The sequence below is a fragment of the Erinaceus europaeus genome, chromosome 3, assembly GCF_950295315.1.
Source record: "Erinaceus europaeus chromosome 3, mEriEur2.1, whole genome shotgun sequence".
Taxonomy (NCBI): Eukaryota; Metazoa; Chordata; class Mammalia; order Eulipotyphla; family Erinaceidae; genus Erinaceus; species Erinaceus europaeus.
This window is the reverse complement of record NC_080164.1, coordinates 29849364-29866218: the sequence shown is the minus strand read 5'-3', so window position 1 is coordinate 29866218 and position 16855 is coordinate 29849364. Positions and strand designations below refer to the sequence as shown.

Sequence of the window (16855 nt, the reverse complement as noted above, 5' to 3'; positions counted from 1 at the left end):
GTGGGCTCAGCGTCCAGCAGCGTCCACTCCGGGGCCTGACTGCCCCTCCATGGCTGAGCCCACAGCTGCTCCTCTCCATCCTGAGTGCCTCCTCCCAGTAACTTTGCGAAGCTCAGTGTGTTGCCTGTTTCCTGGGGGTCCATGTTCTGTTTGGGGGGTGTGCAGAAGGAGGGGCTCACAGGCTTGTGTAACTGAGGGTGTGTGGAGGTGGTGCAGGCTTGTGCCACCAGGATCATCTGTAGTATTTTTTTTCTTTTAAATCTGTTTAGTCATTCATAAGGTGGGGGAGACCAGAGCATCACTCTGACACAGGTGATGCTGGGGATCAACCCCCATGCTTGAGAGCCCAGTGCCTTACCCACCACACCACCTCTGGGGGTCACAGTGTGGGCTTGGCAGATGCTGTCAGCCACCCTCCTTCATTCCTACAGTTTGTGTCTCAGTGGCTGTTGGGGAACAAGGCAGACTTCTTGAGAGGGGGAGGGTGGAGGCGGGGAGTTCCTGCCCTCTCTCTCTGCCATGCCAAAAGCCTGTCCTCTTACTGGAGGGGAGCCCAGCCCAGAGGTAGGCTCCCTGAAGCTACAGGGTCATCACCATTGGTCATTTCACGGTGTCCCTAGGCTTATGGCAGCCTGAAATGGCCCTGCTGGTGTCATGGCCCTTCCACCCACGAGGGTGGGAGTTGAGTGGTGTTCTCAGACACAGGCAGTTGTGGGGACAAGGGCTGCCTGTTTCTCTGTCTCCCAACATCTCAGCACCTGAGGCTTTGTCCATAAACCAATAGTGTACTGCTTCTACCTCAGTCGGTGCCCTGGTGCCGTCCGGCTTACTCTGGTGTCTATCTGTTCACTCAGGGATCACATGTCTTCAAAGAGCTTGTCTTCCATTTTTATTCCTGTAAACTTGAGCCATAAAGTCTTATTTCAGTTTAAAAGTAATTTATTAAATTTTTAAAGATTTGGGAGTCGGGCTGTAGTACAGCGGGCTAAGCGCAGGTGGCGCAAAGCACAAGGACCGGCATAAGGATCCCGGTTCGAACCCCGGCTCCCCACCTGCAGGGGAGTCGCTTCACAGGCGGTGAAGCAGGTCTGCAGGTGTCTATCTTTCTCTCCTCCTCTCTGTCTTCCCCTCCACTCTCCATTTCTCTCTGTCCTATCCAACAACGACAACAACAATAATAACTACAACAATAAAACAACAAGGGCAACAAAAGGGAATAAATAAATAAGATAAATAAAAAAAAATTTTTTTTTAAATTTTTTAAAGATTTATTTGTTATAAGGGAAGACACAAAGAGAGACCAGAGCTCCACTCAGATCTGGCATAGGGTGGGCCTTGGGATTGAACCTGTGGTCTCGGGGACCTCTGGTTTACAAGTTGGAGTTCCCCCCTTGTATTTGATGATTCATCCTCACAGCTGGTGTGTGTGTGTGTGTGTGTGTGTGTGTGAGAGAGAGAGAGAGAGAGAGAGAAAGAGAGAGAGGAGGAGGAGAGAGGGGGCAGGGGAGGACACCCCTCCCCTCTACCATCCACAGGCTGTATTTGTTTCTGTCTTTCCATACTGCCAGGCCTGGGCCAAGGCCTCCTGAGGGCAAGGCAGGTGCTTTGCCACCGAGCAACTTCCCCCCCCCCCCACATCCTGCTACTGATCAGAACTCCCAACACTGACTGGAACTGGACAACTGTCATGTGCTTGTCACTGTACTGTCCTTGCAGAAGTGAGGAGAACCTTCCCCCAGTCCTGCGCCTATGGCTGTGCTGCCTCCTAGGGTATGGGGAAGGGGACACAGGACACTAACCCCCTCTTCCTCCCGCCACCCCCCCTCAGGCACTGCCTGGCTTCAGAGAGAAACAAGAAGATTGCTCTTGTCATTTCTGCCCAGCAGAACTCAACTGAAATTCAATATTACAGAGATAATTAGGAAATTAAAATATGAAAATAACCCATGATTCTTTTCCTGGATAGCTGTCCTGAAAAGCTAAGTGAACTAGACACACACACAGAAAAAGAGAAAATCAGCTGAAATAGTCATTATACTACACGGCCTATATATTTCCACACATGCATAATTATAAGAAAGTTACACTCAAAAGCAAGTACAATATTATGACATATTAAGAAAATAATGGGGGCAGAGTGGTGCTGTATCCAGTCAAACGCACTTTGATGGCCCCTTTGTGGATGGTGGAGTGGTGCTCTGGTGTCTGTCATCTCTCTCTATCTCTATCTCTCTCAGAATATAGAGGGAAGGAAGGTTGGGCCAGAGCATCTGCTTGATGGTACTGTGCAACGTGAGGTCCTTAGTCATTCCCCAGTTCCAAGTGCAAAAAAGATGCCAAGACCCAGCCATAGCCTCTGCCAGCTCTCGCTGTGCAGTCCAGCAGGGCGAGGTGTGCTCACGTGACTGGGCAGCAGATCCAGACCATTCTCCTCTTGTGAATATGCAGCCCTATACCCCACACACAAAGCCGCCTTTTCTCACCAGCCCTGGCTGGCCTCGGTGCCCCCTTCTGTCTCCTGAAGCACAAAGCCCTTCTGTGGCTGCTTAGCTCAGCAACAGTTGTCCTCAACTTCCACACTTCTGTAGCCTGTCATCCCCTCCCATCCCCCTGGTGGCCTCTTGGGCCACTGGAGCTGCTGTGACACAGGAGTGTGGGGTGTGAAGTCCCCTCGGGGACCCTGTTTTCAGCTCTTTAGACTCACTCACGGGTGGCACCAATGGCCCCCATTCAGGTCTGTCCTCAGGGCTGGGGGAAGTGCAGTGCCTGCCAGAGGGTCTGTGCTCCTCATTTGCTGGGGTGGAGAAAGGCTCTGGTCTCCCTCACATGGAAATGACTAGATCTTTATTTTTATGAGAGAGAGAAACACACACATACACACAGTTGGGGGAGGGAAGGACACAGACAGATGGACACACACACACACCAGGGTCCTGGTCAGCTCTGGCTGATGGTGGTGCTAGGGATTGAACCTGGGACCTCATAGCTTTAGGCAGAAAACTATTATACTATCTCCCAGCCCATGAATAAATCTTTGAAAAAAAGGAAGCAGTCCTGTTTTTCTTTTTTTTTTTTTTTTTGGGGGGGGGGCGGGTAAGCCTCCACTCTCCTTTCCATAGCAGCCACCCCACTGTCCTCTCTCTCCACTCTGCACAAAGGCTCCTAGGCCACTGTGCCCTTGAGGACACTTGCGGGCCTCTGGTCTGGGTGTTTTTTTCTGATCGTGGACTTCCTTCTGGTTGTGGGGTGCTGTCTCCATGCTGTATGATCTGTGTTTCTCTGGTGATGGCAGCACCCACCCCCCCCCACCAGCTTCTTCCTTATCTGTGTTCTCTTCTTCTTTTTTAAAAAGATTTATTTATTTATTTATTTATTCCCTTTTGTGGCCCTTGTTGTTTTATGGTTGTAGTTATTGATGATGTTGTTGGATAGGACAGAGAGAAATGGAGAGAGGAGGGGAAGACAGAGAGAGAGAGAGAGAAAGATAGACACCTGTAGACCTGCTTCACCATCTGTGAAGTAACTCCCCTGCAGGTGGGGAGCCGGAGGCTCGAACAGGGATCCTTATTTCAGTCCTTGCGCTTTGCGCCACCTGCTCTTAACCCGCTGCGCTACCGCCCAACTCCCCTGTGTTCTCTTCTTCAGAGAAATGTCTACTCATGTCTTTTGCTCAATTCTCACTGGGTTACTTCATTTCTTTGCTCTTGAGGAGCTGAGGCTTATGTTTTCCTCTCAAACAGATGATTTGCTAGTATTTCCCTCACCCTGGAGTGTCCCTTTGCACACGGTTGCTTGTGCTCTTCATGAGCAAAAGCTTTGAAGTGTGATGGAGTCCTGTTGTTTTGTGTCTGCTTTTGGAGTCACAGCCAAGGAGTCCCTGGTTGCTCAGTCCTGCCCCCCCCCCCCCCCACGGCCCCTGCTTTCTTCCTGGATCTCATAGTTTCAGGCCTCACATTCAGGTCTCTGAGTTCATTTTTGTGTATGGTATAAGTTTAAGGCCTGGCAGAATTCCACCTTGTTTTTGGTGGTGTGCTCTAAGGAAAGGCTGCAAGGCTTTCTGGCACTTAGGAGGCCTTCCTGGCTGGGGAGAAGGAAGGAAAGGGGCAGGAAAGAGGAGAGGGGAGGGGAGAGGAGAAGAAGGGAGAAAAGGAGAGGAGGGGGGAGGGGGAAGGGAGGAGAAAGGATTGGATGGGGAGGGAGGGGAGGAGGGACATGAGGGGGTCCTCCCAGGCCTGAGCTCCACCAGCCTCTTCCAGTGAGCAGCCACTAAGCCCCTGGAAAGTTAAGGTTGGGGAGTGAGGATGGAGGCCAGGATGCATAAGCAAGGCATGTCTGGGTGGTAGGGAGCCCTGTCTCCATAGGAACTGAGGATCCAGGGCTGCACAGTCAGAAGACTCAGAGCAATTAGCACTCAGGGCTGGTGCTGTCCACCGCTGGTCACGCTATCCTCAAAGGGAGCCAGTGAAGCGAGCACCGGGCCTGGTTAATGACCACTCGAGTGTGGAGAGAGTGTTGTCTGATGCCTGCAGTCCACTCTGAAGTGCTTCCAAAACAAGATGGCTCATTGGCTGGGGAGGAGGAGAGTGAGGGGGAAGTTGGGGATGCCAAAGCAGTTTTCCAGTCCTGAGTCTGCTCCTGCTGGAAATCTCCACAGCCCTGGGAGCAAGGCTTGCAGCCCGCGCCAGTCAGTCGGTGAGAGGCCTGGTAGGGCCATCCTGGCCTGCTTGGGGCCTGGGGTGGGGAGAGCTGGGCAGCAGGAGGCTGGCGCTTCTTCTGAGCCAGCGGGCAAACCTCAGTCTTTGTCAGGAGAGGGGTGTTGGCAGCGGTGTCTGGATCCAGGGAGCCTGCTCCAGCTCTGCCTGGGAGCATGTGCTCCCTCCCCAGGACTTGGTGCACCGCCATGAAGACAGTACTTGTCACTCAGTGCACAGATTGCCCTGCACTCGGGTGAACTGGCTCTCTCTGCAGCTTTGGGGGTGAAGGTACTAGAAAGTTGGGGGTGTCAGGCACTGAGAGTTGACCTGGCTGTCTGGGGTAAAATAAAAAAGGGGTGTTGGGGGCCTCCCAGTACATCCCTTGGCATGGACCTCAGGGAGCTGCATCTGTAGGCATGGCTTCAGTGAAACACTGGCCCAGGTGGCTGTACATCACTCACATCCCCACCCTCTTTTTCACTTTTTTCCTTTTATTTTTTAGATAGGATAGAGAGAAATTGAGAGGGGATGGGGAGACAGAAAGGGAGAGAGACATTTGCTTCACCACTCACTCATGAAGCTTCCCCCCTGCAGGTAAGGAGTGGGGGTTTGAACCCAGGTCCTTGAGTATGATAATGTATGCTTAACCAGCCCCAGCCCCACTCCAGTTTTCCGTCTGAGCGGCTGTGGCTGCGGGGGGGGGGGGGGGGGGACCATGACGCAGCAAGTGTTCAGCCACTTGTGGTGAGCAGAAACTGTGCTCTGGTTGAAGTACTGGTGGTCAGGACTGTGATGCCCTAGAGCCTCCTGCTGACCATAACCCAGCCCACTGACCACACCCCTATTTAATGACCATACCCTGCCCACTGATCATACCTCTACCCAGTGGCCACACCCCTGCCCAATGACCACACCCATGCCTGCTGACAGGTGGGGGCAGCTGGATGCCTGGCCAGAGGGAAATGGGGTGTTTTCAGGGGGAATCAGTGCATTTCAGTTCCAGTCAAGGGGGCACAGGGCCCTCAGTGTGGGGTGCAGAGCACTGAGAGTCACACACTCTTCCCCATGCCCCATCTGCCACCCAGGCCAGCCTGGGCCCAGAGATCTCTGTGGCTCTGGTAGCACATGCCAGGGCTGGGTGCTCACCATCTGCAAGCCAGCTTCCCAAGACAAGGCCGGGTGAGTGGTGAGCAGGGCTGTCCAGGCTGCCGGGCCTGAGAAGAGGGCAGCCGAGTCTCTAAGGACCTTCATGCTATCAGCCTGCAGTTTCATAGGTGGGAGGGGGGAGACCACAGCACTCAGTTTGTCTCAGTCCTATCCAATAATGGAAGAAATGGCTGCCAGGAGCAGTGGATTTGTATTGCTGGCACTGAGGAGCTAACCCTGGAGGAAAGAAAGAAAAGAAGAGAGAGAGAGGGAGAGAGAGAGAGAGAGAAAGTGGCTTGCCTGAGAGTCTGAACGGCTCTGCCTGCAGAGTCACCTAGGGGGACTGTGCTGCCTGGTGTCTGCAGTGGTGTTGTGTGGGTCTGTCTCTCATTTCTTGGATGTGTGTGTGCTCTGTGTCCGGCTGTGGCCTGGCCCAATAAGCTGACAGTCCCTTCTCATCCCCGCAGGATCATTGAGGCCGTCTGCATTGGCTGGTTCACGGCAGAGTGTGTGGTGCGCTTCCTTGTGTCCAGGAACAAGTGTGACTTTGTCAGGAGGCCGCTGAATGTCATCGACTTGCTGGCCATCGCACCCTACTATGCGTCGGTACTCATGACGCTGGTCACAGGCGAGGACCCGCAGCTGCAGCGGGCGGGCGTCACGCTGCGTGTCCTGCGTGTGATGCGCGTCTTCTGGCTCATCAAGCTGGCCCGCCACTTCATTGGGCTGCAGACACTGGGCCTGACGCTGCGGCGCTGCTACCGCGAGATGGCCATGCTGCTGGTCTTCGTCGGTGTGGCCATGGCCGTGTTCGGTGCGCTGTCCCAGCTGCTAGAGCACGGCCTGGACTTGGATGCCTCCAACCGCGACTTTGCCAGCATCCCGGCTGCCTGCTGGTGGGTCATCATCTCCATGACGACTGTCGGCTACGGCGACATGTACCCGGTGACGGTGCCTGGGCGTCTCCTGGGGGGGCTGTGCGTGGTCAGCGGCATTGTGCTCCTGGCACTGCCCATCACCTTCATCTACCACAGCTTCGTGCAGTGCTACCACGAGCTCAAGTCCCGGTCGGCTCGTTGTGGCCGTAGCCTCTCAGCTGAGTTCCTGAACTAGGGTGCTGGCTGAGTGCTGGCTGAGGGCAGGATATGGAGCTGTCTCAGTCTCCCGGGGCAGGACTGCCCCCACCCCCTGTGCATTGGACTCTGACCAGAGGGGCAGGCACTGGAGCTGTCTTTGTCTCTCAGGAGAGGACTATTCCACAAGTGCATAGGGGCTCTGGCCAGGGGGGCAGGCACTGGAGCTGTCCTTGTCTCTCAGGAGAGGACTGTCCCCCCAGTGCATGGAGACTCTAGCCAGGGGGGCAGGACATGGAGCTAGCCCCACCTCCAGGACAGAACTGTGCCCCCCCCCCCCCCCCCAGCACACAGGGACTCCTGTGGGGGTTGGGGAAAACAGGACATGGAGTTGTCCCCATCTCTAGATCAGGACCTTTCCCCAGCGCATGGGGAATCTGGCCAGGGACAGGCCCTGGAGCTGTCCCTATCTCCCAGAGCAGGGGCTCTGCAGGTGGACTCAGGCTTTCTGCGTCTGTGAAGGCAGATTATCTGAATGTCTTAATGCTAAAAGCTTCTCTTTTCCAAGTGTGCCCCCCTCCCTTCCCGGCTTGTGAATTCAGAAGGAACTTGGAAGTCAGCAAGCTTTTTTATGTTGGAGAGTCACACTTTCATCTCTCCATGTTTTATCATTTAGCATATCAATGTCAGAAGCATGCTGGAAACATATGTCATGCACAGGAACTGTTTAACCAATACTTGAGAAATGTGGCCAGATTTTAAACTGGGAAGCAGAGCTTGAGGCAAGGAGCGTAGTGCTTGGGGGATCTTCCCCTCCTGTTCTCAAGCTTCTCCTGTGACTTCACAGGAGCTCGGGTGTTTCTCTCATTCCCAGTTCTGATTTCCTTTCCCTCTTTAACTAAATGACTCCAGAGAGCTGGAAGTTGGTGCCTGAGCCTCTGACTGGAGTTCCTTTTATTTGGATCCTCTGCTGCTAGTTATGGGGTGATAATTGTCCTAACACTCAGATGTCCAAACAGCACATTTCCAACAGAACAACCAGGCTAGCAACAGCTTCCTGTCACAGCCCAGCTTTGTCTTCTTTTTCTCTTAGTCCCCCCCCCCCCCACAACACTGTGGGTTTAATGGAATTTAGCAGAGGAAAGACTCATGTAGCCTTTTTTTATACCCAAACCAGATTTAAACATTGTCACTGGATTACCGTATATATATGGTAATCCTCATCTATATGTGCGTGAATATATGTAGACAGTCAGCAGTGCTGTGTCACGCCAGCTGGGTGGCCAGGGCATGTGATGGGTGGTGCTGAGCTCTGGCGGGTGGTTAGGGCTTAGCTCTGCTCACGGTTGCTGCAAAGGAGTTAGTGAACCAGCACAGAAAGGTCTTAACCAGTAGTGCTGGGGCCGGGTGGTGGCACACCCAGTAGAACTCACTTGTTACAGTTCATAAGGACTCAGGCTGAAGCTCCCACTCCATACCTGTGTGTGTGAGGGAACTTCATGAGCAGTGAAGCGGGGCTGTAGTGCCTCTCTTTCTCTTCTCTCTCCCTATCCTTCCATCCCATCTCAATTTTTCTCTGCCTCTATCCTAAAGAAATTTATATATATATGAAAAAGGTCAAAGTGCTACACACAGGGGCTCAGGGCGGGGTGGCCTGGACCTGATTCTGTTTTCAAGGAAAAGGAAGCACAAGTGTTGGCTCGGTGGGCACTGCCATGACCAAGCTCCAGCCTTGCATGGGCACGGAGAAGGTCAGGCCAGCCTTGAGGGTGCAGACTCACCTGCAGCTCTCAGGGCCCTGCTTACCCTCTCAGGTGGGGGGGGTCCTTTCACTGCTGCCCTTGAGCCTGCCTGTCTGCCACCCCATCTGCTTGTCCTCTCCTTTGGCCGTCGGGAGATTGTGCCTTTCTGGTTCCCGCTGCCTGGACACAGGTCTGTGGCTCCCACAGATAATGCCTGGCCTGGCAGGGGGAGTGGACAGCCACCCACCTTGCTGGTGGGAGCCCCCCAGCTGGCAAAATGCTCAGGTCTGCCCCCCACCCCCAGAACTCACATTCCTGCCCCCAGTGGCTATGAGACTCACAGGGGAGAAGCACATGCGTATTCACAGGTACACACACAAAGGACACACGCCCACAAGTCACATAAAAAAGCATAAAATTGGCTTTTTTCAGAAGCAGCTTATTTCTCCTCTTCTCTGTAGAAATGGAAGATGAGGAGCTGCCAGCCCCTAGCCCTCCATGCCAAGTAACCAGCAGCTTCACCGAGTCGTTCCAGCAGCTCCTGACCCCCACAAACACGCCCAGAATGTGCAGTGTACAGGCCAGCCAGATGGGTCAGAGGTCAGAGGCTGTGGGAAATCAGGACTGAGGACCCTGGAGGCCTTCTGGTCTATGTTGCCCCCCACCCCAAGCCGCTCAGCATTGAATAGTGCCCTGTGCCCCAGAGCTGAAGGCTGAGCATTGTCACCTAAGGGACACGGCATGCCTCCGTCCTCTCACTACAATTCCACGTCGTGTTCTCAGGGACACCTGGTGACCACAGGGTTGGATCGTCTCAGAGAACTGCTCTGCAGAGCTTGGGTCATTGTGTCTAGATCCACTGTGCAGTGCCAGAAGGCACAGAGGATTCCAATAGATGTTTTTTTAATGTATTTATTTATTCCCTTTTGTTACCCTTGTTGTTTTATTGTTGTTGTTATTGTTGTTATCGATATCATTGTTGTTGAATAGGACAGAGAGAAATGGAGAGAGGAGGGGAAGACAGAGAGGGGGAGAGAAAGAGAGACACCGGCAGACCTGCTTCACCGCCTGTGAAGCGACGCCTCTGCTGGTAGTAAGGAGCCAGGGGCTCGAACCGGGATCCTTAGGCCGGTCCTTGTACTTTGAGCCACGTGTGTTTTACCTGCTGTGCTACTGCCCAACTCCCTAATATATGTTTTTAAAGATTTATTTCACAAGAGTGAGAGAGAGGGAGAGGGAGCCAGAGCATCACTCAGGCAAATGCAGTGCCAGGAACAAAACACTTGCAAGTCCTGTGCTCCACCCCTTGCCCACTTCCCGGGCTGCTCAGATATCTTTTAAGAATATGTGCTAATTCATCTACTATTGAGAGAGAATCAGCACCTCACTCTGGCATATGCAACAGCGGGGATCAAACTCAGAACCATACACTTCTGTGTCTTCACTCTGCCACTGTGCCGCTTCCCCAGCCACAGGACTCAAATATTGAAAGTGTTTCCTTTGTTCTAAGTATTCTCATGAAGTTTTTCCCTTGTCACCTTGGCACCTTGTCTTACTAGGTAAGATAGCAATCAAATGTGTTTGTGGATGTCAGAAAGGAGGGGTATACAGAGAACTCAAATTTCCATCCCTCTTCAACAGAGTAACCAGATTACTACTCTGTCACTTGTGGTGTCAAGGATTGAACCCGGGGCCTCACGTGCTAGTCCTGTGCTCTACCTGTGGAGCCGCCTCCCTGGTTGCAGGGACTTGGGTTTTGAGTGTACCCGTCCCCAAGTACACAGCCCCATGTGGTGATTTCACTGTTGGTGTAGCAGTAATGAGGAGGGGCAGGTGGAGAATGGTGTCGGGCAGCAGGCACTCAGGCCGAGGCTTCCATGGAATGTTCTGGAAGGGCTCCAGCTTGGTCCCGGAAGTTTGCATCTTTCTCTGCTCAGCATCCCTCATTCAGATGGTGTTTTGCCTCCTGCCTCCCCAGGTCCATCTGCCTGCAGCGCTGGGCACAGCTGCTCGCCCCAAAAGAAATGAATGATTTTCTTTCCTTAATCATCCACAAGTGAGATCATGTCATCCCATTTCAGAATTAACCTGCAGACATTCCCTACTTGTGCTTGAACTGGAAAGTTTTACAGATATTGCCATAAACACTGAAAAATTTTCAGCTACTAGTGTGGATTTGGTCATTGCCTATGACTTTTTTTTTAAAGATTTTATTTATTCGTTAATGAGAAAGACAGGAAGAGAGGAAAAACCAGACATCACTCTGGTACATGTGCTGCCAGTGATCGAGCTCAGGACCTCATGCTTGAGAGTCCAGTGCCTTATCCACTGCGCCAACCTCCCAGACTACATCTGTGATTTTTTTTTCAATCTTAACTTTTTAATTTTTCTTTCTTTTTAAAAACATTTATTTATTTAATTATTTCCTTCTGCTGCCCATGTTTTATTGTTGTGGTTATTGTTGTTGTTATTGGTGTCATCATTGTTGGACAGGACAGAGAAAAATAGAGAGAGGAGGGAAGGACATAGGAGGAGAGAAAGACAGACACCTGCAGACCTGCTTCACCTCTTGTGAAGTGACTTCCGTGCAGGTGGGGAGCTGGGGGCTCGAACCAGGATCCTTACGCTGGTCGTTGTGCTTTGTGCCACCTGCGCTTACCCCGCTGCACTACCACCCGACTCCCAACACATTTGATTTTAATTTAAGGAGTTGGACACTCTGCCTTTATGCTCTGACTTAAATGGATTCTTAGTAACTTGGAGAAAATATTTGGTTTCTATTTTAAAATATCAGTTCTCCACCAAGGATAGTTAGTGACTGAGAGAAAAAATAGATAGTGTGTGGAGCTCACATGCTGGGGGCTAAGTAATGCTGTCATCATGTCTGAAGGAGAACTCCTGCTTATTTATGCAGCATCTTGCTAAAGCAGCAAAGAGAAGTTCCCTCAGTCTTGACCTAGGTAGCTTCTTCTCTCCCCAACTTTCAAGTATGTCAATTGCATTGAAACCTATAATTCAACTCATTCTTTGAAAGAAAGGAAGCATGAGTGATGACAGTTTTTCTATCTGCTGCGTTAATATACAGTGATATATATATATATATATATATATATATATATATATATATATATATATATTGGCAGCTCTGCTGGGATTCCTGCCTCTCCTGCATGGTACAGAGGATGGCAGAGCTTCTCTTGTAGCAGAGAACTCTTGAGTTGTAAACCCTGAACTCTAAGACAAGAAAGGGGTGCATGTTTTATTTTCTTTCTTGCCTCCATTCTTTTCTTTCTCCTCCTATTTTTTTGCCACCAGGGCAAAAAATATGAATGGGGCTTGGAGTATACAAGACTCAACATTCTCTGACATTTTTTTTTTGCCATTTCATTTTCCACAGAGGGTGAAAGGCACAGAGAGAGAGGGAGAGATAGATAGATAGATAGAGAGAGAGAGAGAGAGAGAGAGAGAGGGAGAGAGAGAAGAGACACCTGTAGCACTGCTCCACTGCTCATGAAATTTCTCTCTTCTAGATGGGACTGGGGACTTGAACCCAGGTCCTTGCATATGGTACATGTGTGCTCTATAGCGTGCACCACTGTCCACCCCCATGTGTCTTATTTTCTTATTCATAGTTATTCTTTACCTCTTTATTATTTTATTTTTATTTTATTTTATATATGTATATTTCCCAGAGAACTGCTGAGCTCTGGCTGATGGTGGTGCTGGAGATTGAACAAGGGACTTTTTTTTTTTTTAGTGAAGTAACTTTTTAAAATGTATTTATTTATTTATTTTCCCTTTTGTTGCCCTTGTTGTTTTATTGTTGTTGTAGTTATAATTGTTGTTATTGCTGTCGTTGTTGAATAGGACAGAGAGAAATGGAGAGAGGAGGGGAAGACAGAGGGGGGAGAGAAAGAGAGACACCTGCAGACTTGCTTCGTCACTTGTGAAGCAGCTCCCCTGTGTGTGGGGAGCTGGGGGCTCAAGCCGGGATCCTTATGCAGGTCCTTGCGCTTTGCACCGTGTGCTTAACCCGCTGCGCTACCGCCTGACCCCCTGAACAAGGGACCTTTAAAAGCCTTTTTGCATCACCATTATGCTGCCTCCCCAGTCCACTTCTTTCTTTTTCAAGACCAATTTATTAGTGATGGAGAAGGAGAGAGGTCAGAGCATTCTTCTGGCACACGCGGTGTCAGGGACTGAACTTAGGCTCCCATGCTTGCAAGCTGAGGGCCCTCTGTACTGTGCCGCCTCCTGGGCTGGCCACATGTCGCTACTCTTGCTCAGGGGTTACTCGGGGGAGCAAGAGTTGTGGGGCTGATGTGATACTTGGCTTTGCTATGAAAGGAAGGCTGATGAATTTTGTTTCTCAGAGAAGAGGAAACTTCCCATATTTTCTGTGAGATACATTGCCTGTTTTTTTTTTATTCCCTTTTGTTGCCCTTGTTGTTTTATTGTTGTAGTTATGATTGATGTTGTTGTTGTTGGATAGGACAGAGAGAAATGGAGAGAGGAGGGGAAGACAGAGAGGGGGAGAGAAAGACAGACACCTGCAGACCTGCTTCATCGCTTGTGAGGCGACTCCCCTGCAGGTGGGGAGCCAGGGGTTCAAACCAGGTTCCTTAGGCCCGTCCTTGTGCTTTGAGCCACCTGCGCTTAACCCACTGCGCTACTGCCTGACTCCCACATTGCCTGTTCTTATCTGTATTTTCAGCCAGTAATTCTTAACCGAATGGGAGTTTTCATTTTATTTCATTTAAAATTTGATTTACTACTGGGGCATGGTGGGGAGAAAAGCCAGAGCACTACCCCAACTCATGGTGCGCTTCTCACACAGAAACAGACCTGCCTGGAACTCTATGAGACAGGCACAAGACAGCCTGCCTGAAGGAGGTGCTTCCTGTTTATTCTCCTTTTAATTTGGATTTTTTGAGGAGGGTGGGTATTGGGTTTCCCTGAGAAGCCAACCCATTTATAGACCCCAAGAACCTCTTGGGGAGGAGTCCGGGGCTCTAGGGAACCCCTAGAGCTATAGTTAGTCCTTAGGGGAGGTAATTACATACATACACACATACGTAACACCCGAGGGTGCTGTTCCCCACCTGTTCTGGGGGTGGAGCTCAAAAGGCACCAGCCTTGGGCAGATCAAGCCCCACACCCTCCTGTCAGCAAAGGAGACACTCATCCTGCACTTAGGAAGGAGGTCTCCACTGCTGTGTGTGACCCCGGAAAAGGAATTGGGGTCACAGGTGAGGGAGCTTAGTGAATCAGGGCAGTTTAGGTCCCTGCTAAAGCTGTGGGTGGGAGGGCCACTTTGTCTCTGTTTCCCAGCCCAAGTCTTCGCCAGCTTACTCTCTCTCTCACATTGTGGGGTGGGGGTGGGGGGCTGAGGGCTCAGTCCCAGTGCCTAGGATCAGGGTAACCAGCCAAGATTGCTGGCTTTGGGTTTCTGAGGACTGGCTTCAGGTTACTTGGGAAGTGCAGCAAGGAAGTTTGAAAGCGTAACAGGATCCAGGAGATAGCTCAGTGGGCAGATCATAGGCTTCCTATGTGGCAGGCCCTGGGTCAGATCCCCAGCATCGTGTGAGAGCACCACACAGGCACCAAGGTTGCTCCATGGATGTTGGAGTGGTGCTGTGGTGTCTCTCTCCTATATACTTCATCACCTCTCTTTTTCTGTCAAAAAATCTAGACTTGGTGGCACACCTGGTTAAGCACACACATTACAGTGCACAAGGACCTAGGTTCAAACCCCCACCCCCACCTGCAGTGAGAAAGCTTTATGAGTGGGGAAGCAGTGCTGTGGGTGTGGTGTCTCTCTGTTTCTCTCTCTCTCTCTCTTTGCCTCCAGGGTTATTACTGGGGCTCGGTGCCTGCACTGTGAATCCACTGATCCTGGAGGCCATTTTTTCCCTTTTCTTGCCCTTGTTGTAGTTGTTATTTCTGTCATAGCTTCTGTTGTTGGATAGGGCAGAGATAAATCGAGAGAGGAGGGGAAGACAGAGAGGAAGAGAGACAGACACCTGCAGACCTGCTTCACCTCTTGCAAAGTGACCCCCTGCAGGTGGGGAGCTGGGGGCTCGAATATTTCTCTCCCTCTCTATCTCCCCCTCCCCTCTCGATTTCTCTTTTTCTCAATCCAATAAATAAATAAATAAATAAATAAATAAATAAATAAATAATCTAAACTTGAAATTGACCCAAGGAAAACACTCAGCAGTGCCATCATGGGTGCTGGTTTATTCCCAACTTCTTAAGTTTATTTATTGACCATGGCTGAGATGTCCCCCTGCACAAAAATAAATAAATAAATAGATAAAAATCTGTTTAATCCTTTGCTTATTAGAAAAATGGGCTACTTGTCTGTTTAGTGTTGAATTGTAAGAGGCTTACAATTGCCAGACACTCTGTGGATAGTCTGTCTGTCTCCATTTGATGACGGTCTTTCCTTTCCCCTCTCTCTCTCTCCCTTCTTTCTTTCCTTCTTTATTTCCTTCTTTCCTTCCTTCCTTCCTTCTAAGAAGGATAATATGGGCTCAAGTGTCTGCAAGTTGTGTTTGTTTTTTTTTCCTGTCATGAGCTCTTTCAATCCCTGACTCATTCCCATGCGAGTTTCCATGCGAGGTGTGAGGTAGGGTTCCAGTGTCATTTTGGGGAGGTGGATACTCGTATTTTTTTTTAAGAAGACTGTTTCTTCCACCACAGGGTGTTATGGACAAGCTTGTCAAAACCAGCTGACTGCTGGCTGAGTGCACATGTAACAATGTGCAAGGACCCAGGTTCAAGCGTCCAGTCCCCACCTGCAGGGGGCAAGCTTGGTGAGTGGTAAAGGAGGGCTGCAGGTGTCTCTCTTTCTCCATCTCTATCTCCCCCTACCCTCTTGATTTCTGGCTGTTTCTATCTAATAAATAAAGATTAAAAAAACAAACCCATCCAACGACAGGTGTGTGGACTTAGTTCTGGGCCTTTAATTCCCTTCCATTATTGACCTGGAAATTCTTATGCCAGAAACAGAACCCTGAAGTTTTGCAGAAAGGTTGGAAACCTGGAGTTTGTCTTCCTTCTTACAGAATTGTTTGGGCTAATTTGGGTCCCTTGCACTTGGGATGACTTTTAGGACCAGCTTGTCCATTTCTACAAGGCAAATAGCAGATGGAATAGGGGTTATAAATGATCGAGGGGAACAGCTTTCTCAGCATCAAGCTTTCCAATCCGTGGTCACAGGATATCAGTTCATTTACTTAAGTCTTTATGGTGTTTTTTTTTTTTCAGCGTTTCATGATTTTCAGTTGGTGTTCAAGTCTTACTCTTCTTTGGTATTATTTTTAAATATTTATTTATTCCCTTTTGTTGCCCTTGTTGTTTCATTGCTGTAATTGATGTCATTATTGTTGGATAGGACAGAGAGAAATGGAAAGAGGAGGGGAAGACAGAGGGGGAAAGAAAGATAGACACCTGCAGACCTGCTTCACCGCTTGTGAAGTAATTCCCCTTCAGGTGGGGAGCTGGGGGCTCAAACCTTAAGCCAGTGCTTGTGCTTTGCACCACCTGTGCTTAACCCACTGTGCTACCGCCCAACTCCCTCTTCTTTGGTATTTTAAGTGTTTACTTTTTTATTTTATTTATTTATTTTTTTATAATCTATTTCTTTATTGGGGAATTAATGTTTTACATTCAACAGTAAATACAATAGTTTGTACATGCATAAACTTTTTTATTTTTTAGTATATTTATTTTCCCTTTTGTTGTCCTTGTTGTTTTTATTGTTGTTGTTGATGATGACATTGTTGGGTAGGACAGAGAGAAATGGAGAGAGGAGGGGAAGACAGAGAGGGGGAGAGAAAGATAGACACCTGCAGACCTGCTTCACCGCCTGTGAAGTGACTCCCCTGCAGGTGGGGAGCCAGAGGCTTGAACCAGGATGCTTACACGGGTCCTTGTGCTTTGCACCACGTGTGCTTAACCCGCTGCGCTACCTCCCAACTCCCAAGTGTTTACTTTTCTTAATGCTATTTTAAGGGGAATTGCCTTGTTAATTTCATTTTCAAGTTTGTTCTTTGTGAGTGTACAGAAACCTAGCTGATTCTGTGTATTGATCTGGTATCCTGCAACCTTCCTGAGTCTGCTTTTTGAGCTTTAAGATAATTTTTTGTAGATTATTTTCTATTTTCTATTTATAAAGCCATGTTGTCTACAGAGA

At 49.9% G+C, this 16855-nt stretch overlaps 1 protein-coding gene across 2 annotated transcripts in view; it reads left to right on the top strand.

Annotated features, from left to right (window-relative positions):
• Positions 1-8399, top strand: part of KCNG3 (potassium voltage-gated channel modifier subfamily G member 3) — a 40395-nt gene extending 31996 nt beyond the window's left edge. For both annotated transcript variants that reach the window (XM_007533882.3, XM_016192856.2), the window contains exon 2: positions 6308-8399. In XM_007533882.3, coding sequence (XP_007533944.1) covers positions 6308-6953 — 646 coding nt within the window. In that variant the 3' untranslated portion in view covers positions 6954-8399. The remainder of the gene's footprint in view (positions 1-6307) is intronic.
• Positions 8400-16855: the final 8456 nt, after the last annotated feature.